This window comes from Solea senegalensis, linkage group LG16 (assembly GCF_019176455.1).
Source record: "Solea senegalensis isolate Sse05_10M linkage group LG16, IFAPA_SoseM_1, whole genome shotgun sequence".
Classification (NCBI taxonomy): domain Eukaryota; kingdom Metazoa; phylum Chordata; class Actinopteri; order Pleuronectiformes; family Soleidae; genus Solea; species Solea senegalensis.
In genome coordinates, this window is record NC_058036.1 from 21,110,320 (window position 1) to 21,118,655 (window position 8,336).

Genomic DNA, 8,336 nt, shown 5'->3' on the forward strand with positions numbered 1-8,336 from the left:
TGGACGTTAGGTTCACGTAGTATTCATTAGATAGAAGCCATGTTGTGTGATTGTTTACTGTATGACACGGAGGAAAGTGGTAAGTCTGTATATATTTATTTTTTCTTTATAGAATTCACTTCCACTCATCAACATTTGTTTTAATATACGATAAAGGACACGTGACAGGTTTCTCTTCGACAGTTCTACCTCAGGAGGACATTTCAGTGTAGTGACCGGACATTTCATCTCGTGGATCAGATGTGAAGTCGCGACATGAGCTGATTGTTTTTCACGAGTAATTCACATGTGAAATTGTAGAATGTAAATAAAGGGATCGTGGAAAAGAAAGCAGATGTGGAATGAAACGGTGCAGCTGCTGGGACTGTTGGGACTTCTGTGTCACAGATGACGCTGAGTCACAGCGACAGTATTGACTGCATTCGTCCTCTGGAAATGCTTTTTCTAGTGTTTCCAGTTTTTGTCGACATCTTATTTTTATGTATAAGTGCAAAGATTAATGAAAAAGTCTTTGAAACTGGGAAAACTGCATGAAATCTAGCATTACAAGTGCAGACAATGAATACACACTGATTTAATGTTGTCTACGGTACAATTTAAATGAGTTAAATATCTTGAAAAAGGTTCATATTTATAATCAGAGATGATATAGTGAGCAGATGTGTGTGCTCACCGTCATATTTCACTATGGTTACAGATAAGGACTTTTATCTTTGTGACATAGTTTTAAGAAAGTTGTCATGTGACATGTTTGGTGTGCGTGTTTGTGTGTGTTTTTGTGAGACCACATCTGTGTGTGTGCTGATGCTGAGCTCAGACGTTTATCTTAAACAAACTCATTAATCGTGATGGTGAAGTGAGGTGAGAGCATGAGCAGCAGCTGGAGCTCACCAGGACTGATGGAGACCGTGAGATATAACGTGGCAGCCCTTTGGTTTGTGAACTTCTGTAGATTATCTTGAGCTCAGGCCCCTGTCATGACGTCCCTGACCACAAATACAACAATCCTTCGTGGGCAGAGCCGTGATCTTCACCTGCAGCTCAGCCTCTGCGGCCGTTTCCTTCCTCTTCTGCTTGTTTTCCAGCAGATTTGCATTGTTGAGTGCAAAACAGTCGCACAGGTAGCATTTCATTTACCTGCAAGTCAGACAAGGAGCCACCGAGCAAGGAAGCACTCACTCCCTGCTGTTGCTGGCTGCACTGACTGAGACGCTGAGATTATCTTGAACGATCCGAGATGAAGATAAAGGAGATGCTGAGTCTGGTCCCGGTGCCCTCCATCCTCATTCTGGGCCTGGTTTACGTGGCCTACGTCCTCATCGGTGGGGTGGTTTTCTGGAAGTTGGAGGGAGAGCACGGACAGGCGGACATCAGTCAAGTAATGATAAGAAGACGCAACCTGCTCATGACGTACACCTGTCTGAACCAAGAGGGCCTGGACGAAATGGTTCAGGTGAGGCGCAGAAATATGGAATAAATATGACGATAATCCAGTTTTTAATCCTCACATGTCACAGATGTCAGCATGTTACACTTTCCAGCTCTCTATAGTAATATTATTTATATTTACTAAAAGAACAGAAGTCCTACTTATGTGGAGTTCTACATGTTTTTGACTTGATTGGGTCACGGTTTTTGTTTACAGTTTATCCAACAAGCAAATTAATCCCATTGAAGAGATTTACGGGGAAAGTCCTGTTTGATTACCTGGCTGGTGGTGGTCATGTGACTCAGAGGCACCTTCTTTCATGCAAATACCAACTCTACTTTGTTTATGTCTCTTGTTGTGACTTCATTTCCACAGCAGCTTGAAGACGTGCATTTGGTCACATGGTTTCTGCAGAGTTAAGACTGACATGATGTTGTTGATATTTTCCTTTAGAAAAATAACTGTGGATTTCAGAGTACTTATAAATGTAGAATTAAATATGTTAGAATAACGAGGCAAGAACAGATTATGATGTTTTTCTCAGGTGTAATATTGCACATTTCTCAGATCCACACATGACTCGTGCTCTGGATCCACACGAGTCATTAGAACTGTGTGTGTGTGTGTGTGTGGCCCAGCTTGTAATGTTTCTTTGTTTGTTTGTCAGATTGTTCAAGATGCATCGAAGTTGGGCCTGAGTTTGAAAACCAACCACACGTCAGACGGCTTCTGGAAGTTCACCAGCTCGGCCGTGTTTGCTGCCACTGTGGTCACAACTATAGGTCAGACGTCGCCACTGTTAATCTTGTACTAACATCTATTTATTTCATATAATTTAAATTATTATTCAACTCATTTTAGACCCAAATTGTCCTGCCAGCATTACAAAGCACTCGTTTATGGAATAAAATATTGTTGTTTAAGATGAAAATGATTTACAAAGACTACAAAATAGTTTACTGCTGTGGAATAAATATCTTAATCAAGAAGGAAAATCTCCCAAAAGGTACTTTTAAAAAGATTAGATCATATATAACACAGTTTGATGTTTTAATTCTCAGTGTGTTTCTCTGCTGAGACGTTAACGGCCTCGTCTCCTGCAGGTTATGGGAGCATGAGTCCCAGCTCCACCAAAGGACAGATCTTCTGTGTGTTCTTCGCACTCATCGGCATCCCGCTCAACGTCGTGGTGCTCAACAGGGTGGGCAAGTACATGCTCGTCATCGAGAGGAAAATATGCGACTTCTTTGAGGCAAAGACTGGGCGAAAGGTAAGTCTAATATATAATAACATTTCAACACAAAATGTAGCTGAAAACATTTCTCGACATTTTTCAAAAACTTTCTGAAATTTTTCTAAAATTTTCCAACATTTTTCTACATTTTCCAACCGTTTCCATGCATTTGTAGCCTAAAGAAAGACGTGACTGTGAAGTTACTCTGGAGTGAAAAGAAACCAATTAAATTGTATAAAAAGACAAAAAGTTCTGAGCTGAGACAGTGATGCGCCTCAGCCTCTTGTGGCTGAAATGTGTATTACACCAACAATAACATTTGTGCTGCTTGGGAAGAAAGTGATGCTGTAAAGAAATACCCTTCCATAGAGTCTACATATGTTTGTTTTTACACACTCAAGTGAGGAAAACTATTCTTCTTTCTTGGTTTGAGTGCAGAAGGTGTCCCGCTTCTGTGTCCACCTGGTGTCCTACTTACTCGGCGTACTTCTCTTCTTCATCATGCCCATGCTGGTGTTCCAGAAGTTTGAGGGCTGGAGCTTGTCCCAGACCATCTACTTCTGCTTCATCAGCCTCAGCACCATCGGCTTTGGAGATTATGTGGCAGGTGCAGCACCGTATATATTCAGTCGATTAGTCAGTGATACCTTGTTGTTGTCTTGGACAATGAAGACATTAAAAGAGGCGTCTCACAGTGTGTGTTGTGTTTACTCGTCTCTCTCTTTCACAGACACTAACCCTGACAAACATTACCCAGACTGGTACAGCGTCCTGATGGCCTCGTGGATCTTCTTTGGCCTGGCTTGGTTGGCTCTGGTCATCAACCACTCCATCGACATCCTGGAGCAGCTCAACAACCTGGTCAAACAGCGGTGGGGTGGAGCCAAGCGGGGGGAGGAGTCTTCTTCCGGCGGCACAGAACCTGACAATCCAGACTCGTGCGAGGGCGAGGGCGAGGACGACGAGATCAGGAAGCCTCCGATAAGTCAGTGAATCTGTTTCTGTGAGATTTCAACACCAAACGAAAGATTCATTTTTACTGAGTCACTTTTGCTTGACACGAAGAAGAAGAACTGTCTTAAAAGAAGAGAGAAGTCTCTCTGCATCAAACCAAACAGTAATACAGATGTCAGCACATCACTCTCTCTCTCTCTATGAATAGTGTATTTACTCATAATGTGTGTGTGAAATGGGGAAACATGTATAAATATGAGGCGTGTCTGTGGGTGTTACTAAAGCATTAAACACTAAATGATATATACCACTTTTTTTTTTCAGTAAATAAAAGAGACCAGAAGATGTAACTGATGTAACTAACAGCATCTCTTTATTTCCATATTCAGTCCATATTGAAATAACTAAAAACGTCTTACACTTGTGTATTTAGATGATGTAACAAAGTCCGTTTTTTAGTCACAAATGTAACAAGATGCTATTTGTAGACACTAGAAACAAACACTAGACCCTCGACACAAGAACAGCTCAACGTCACGTAATAATGCATCGGACAAATAACATGAACACAGTCTTGAGAGAAGAAGTCAAATTAAGATGTGAGCACTGGACAAGAGGAAAGCAATTGGGCTTGTAACTGGAAGGTCGCTGGTTCAATCCTGGGACGGGCAAGGCACCCAGTTATGTGCTGCCCACTGCTCATGCACCCGGTTGGTGTGTGTAATTCTAACTTTAAGCTCTGAATAATATGTAGATTTATTTACTGAAAGAATTACAGCAGTTTTAACATTTTGCATCGTCATGTTCTACGTGTTCTGAATTGGTGGAGGTGGTCATGTGACTCAGAGGCGCCTTCTCTCATGCAAATACCTGCTGTGCTGCCTTTCTGCTTTGTTTATGTCTCTTGTTGTGACTTCATCTCCACTGCAGCAAAGTCGTGTCGTCTGCTGCCGTCACAGAAGAGATCTCAACATCTTTACTGCAGCTTTACTGACGTCTCCTCTGCTGAGACAATATGCTACTTCACCACTAGATGTCACTAAAGTGCACAGTAGAACCTGATTAAACCTGATTAAAGCTGCGACCTCAATAAATCAAACTCTTACTATTATATTTCATTCCATTTAATATTCATCAATTCGTTTTTTTTTTACTTTAGGTAAAATGTAATGTGCTTTATATCCACAAGGTGGTGCAACTGTAACACACTGGAGAAATCACATTTCAAACCAAAGGCAAAGGCGCAGATGCACTGTACGGCATATTTATACAGTTTTGAATTCAACAAATAAACTTTACTGATCACATTCTCACAGCAAATATGACTTTCTTTTCCCTGCAGTAAATTATACATATATATATATATATATATATATATATTGATAGTGATTTGATGTCCAGATAAAGTCTGATGTCATTTCTTGTACTTTTTACATCATCGACGGTTCCTTCGTGTTTCCTTTGAGCCGATTACTTCATTTCACTGAGGCTCACACTGGAAAAGCACTGTGAAAATCTCCTGAGGATCATATATCACAGAGCGAGACAGTCTCCGCTGAGGAGGAGTGAATGACAAACGCAGACGGCAAGCAGCAGGGGCAGGAGAATGGAAAAATGAGAAAGTGCTGCAGTGATGGATGTTAAAACAAGAGAAATGAAGTCAGTTTAAAAAAATAAAAATAAATTGGGGGTGGGGGTGTGTGCAGAATTCCAGACAGCAGACTCTTTCTCCACGGATAATTGAGTGAATACTAATATACTGTGGTTTTCAGCTTTTATATTAAGTCACCTGATCGAGCTGCCGTTGATCATCATCATTTCCTTTTAAGAAAAACATGAAAGTTTGTGTGAAAAATCCAAGCACTTTTACATTCCTGAGCACTGCCCTTCATGCATGACTGCACTATTTTACTTTCTGGTGCAAAGGTCAAAGGTCGCTGTGTGTGTGTGTGCGAGCGCCTCAAAGAAACAACTGACGGGAACTAAGTGCTGCATCTGTGCAGGCCCCCGTCTGCACGGCTGATACAGTTCTAATAGCTGCTTTATTCATCTATAATTACCATAAACGTCGTTTACACCTAACCAGAAATCACAAATGTGGCCTAGTATTATATTCATTTGCACTTAATTACAGCGACGTCAAACGCTCTGTACCGACCTGTTCCCCTCTGTGGAGCGCTTCAGCGCGGTGACACTCAACGTGGATTAAACAAGTAAACCACAGTTTTTAAGACTGACAGCAGATGTGCACTAAATGAGCAAACCTTCAACTACAAAATAAAGCCAACTGACTTAAGCTCAAATCTAAATATATCTAGATTTCTTTAACATGTTGAAATGTTGTTTTTTCTCCACACATGATTGAGCAGCCGCTCGGTTCACTTGTGCCTCGGACCGGCTCTGGTTCCACACATATAATGTACAGGATGATTCGATGAGTTAGAGGAATGTTAAAAGGTTCAGGAGCTTTTCCCCAACATTGACCATGTGGATTTAGTTCCCTGCCTCATCAGGCTATTTCTAGAACATTGTAATGGCAGCTAAACAGAAGGAAATAACTGTCCCTGAGTGTCTCTGAGTTTCTCTGAGCTGCTCCAGGTGCAGACAGCACAGTGTCCTCCCGCGTGTTGTAAAGAGATAATGGTGACGTGATTATCACATGCCACTTCTGGATGCCTCTCAGATCACACCTGTCGCCGGCCTAACTCAGAGCCGTTAAACCAGAAACACCAAAGCTACTCCCAGTGTCTCTTCTTCTTCTCCTCTCATGTTCTCATCCTCATCGCCCTGGAGAACAGGACTATGAGCCACAAAGAAAATAAGTTCAGTTAAAAAAATAGTTTTAACCTTTGTCCGTTGACTGAGGGCCTCAGGGGTCTTATACAGACATCACATAATAACCAGTCCACTCACATATCAGGGGTTAATAGAACGTGAAGATATTGAAGATATTGGGATAGTAGTGCAGAGGCTGGGGCTTCAGTAGGCCTTGTTTATCACTGTGTCTCAATTGAGGGGCTGCATCCTTCACAGTCTGCTTATGAGGACTGACTGCAGCACAGAGAAATGCGTCCTTCCATTCCTGAGCAACAACTCAAGGAAGACGTCATGGCAGCAGCGAAAACTGAACGAGAGAATCGCACCTTTAAACTGAATTATCAGGCTTCAATGGTACAAAAGTAAAACTCCTGCTCTTACGTTTTCCTTTTCGTAACATTCCTCTGTTTCCCCACGCGTCACTTCTCTCAGCTGAGCACAGTCCAAACACTGCTCGTCTGATCTATGCTTTTGTTTTTATTCATTTCTAAATTCAGTGGAGTATTCAGAGTGCTCTGTTGATGACATGTCATGACGTGCGGCATCTAACACTTCGTATCACCAGCGTAGATTGCGATCTTGATTCAGGAATTCATTGTCAAATAAAATCCATCCATAAAAATGTGCGTTAGAAAATGATTACTTTCAACTAATCCCATAACGGCCGACCTGTTTCTTTTGGCTGACATGACAAACCACATGTTTCACACACACACACACACAGAATATGTGAGCTATGTAGGTGTGTCTGTGTGTGTGTGAGCTGTGCAGGATACTGTAGCAGAGGCAACTCTCTGATGTGTAATGCTGTGGTCTCACACACACACACACAGTGTTACCAAAAACATGAACAAGAAGTAACACAACCTAATGCATCAACACAGAGCCACAAACTCATGAAAGAACTCAACATGTTTACCTGCTGCAGTAACAATATGCATAAGAATAGAGTTTTTATGTTTCTTTTCTTTTCTTTTCTCTGTTTGAAAAGCAAACTCGTCCTCCGGGTGAAGCTTTGTGCGTTCGTCATGTAACGGTAGCCTCAACAACTATTATCCTTTGTGCTTTAGTGTTAGTGTGTTCAGTAACACACGTCTTTTTACATGTAGGACGTCTCGTTAGCTCTCCATAGAAGAACACAAAAGCCTCGTGTTGTTATAAAGTGAAGCCGGACTGGATTAACACTAAACCGTCCCGGGACTATTTTGTTCATGCTATGAAAACATCTGATTTGTGCTTCATTCAACACATAGAGCGCACAGATGGGAACCACGGTCACGTGATAAGACTTGTCAACTATTCCCCGAGATAGAAGTCCTGAAGTTTTCACGACAATAGAGGATTTTGAGAGAAATCTCAGAAAAGTGGAAGAAGAGACGTCTAAGTATATTATGTAAAAGAAACAACTCAAATTCAGGGATAAGAGAACCCCAGCATTTAGGCTTAGGCATGGAGAAGAAGTGAGGTTAGGGTTAGGGCCAAGATGACCTGGTAAGGTCATTAAACAAGTAAAAAAATGTCACAGTAAAGGCTTTATTATTCAGTCGTTGAATACTACTAATACTGCGTACTACGACCATCAGTACGTCACTTCAGGCACCACAACCCTCCGAAAAATCCTCAACCCTTTTAAAGCGAGTGCCGATCAAGTGGCGTATTTCGGGTTTCTGCACACAGACACGCCCTCGATGTGCAAAAGATAAGAAAACTATGGGGCGCAGAATCTTGCGGACATGAAAACGCCTCCGCTCGCTTCTGTGTAAGTTGTGCTAACTTTACCAGCGCTTAATTGCCTGTTTCATCGTGGAAAAGGAAGCACGTTCTGATTTCCCTGGCAGGGAAACAAGCCTGAGTTCAGACACTTATCACAGGCTTGTGTGGTTCCTCTCGATCAGGCCTGAA

General features: G+C 41.8%; 1 protein-coding gene across 1 annotated transcript; it reads left to right on the forward strand.

Annotated features, from left to right (window-relative positions):
* Positions 1-2: 2 nt before the first annotated feature.
* Positions 3-4,924, forward strand: kcnk17 (potassium channel, subfamily K, member 17). The gene is made up of 5 exons (XM_044047930.1): positions 3-1,453; positions 2,097-2,211; positions 2,533-2,699; positions 3,102-3,270; positions 3,394-4,924. Exons 1-5 carry the CDS (start codon positions 1,238-1,240, stop codon positions 3,654-3,656), a joined length of 930 nt encoding a protein of 309 aa, XP_043903865.1. The 5' UTR covers positions 3-1,237; the 3' UTR covers positions 3,657-4,924.
* Positions 4,925-8,336: the final 3,412 nt, after the last annotated feature.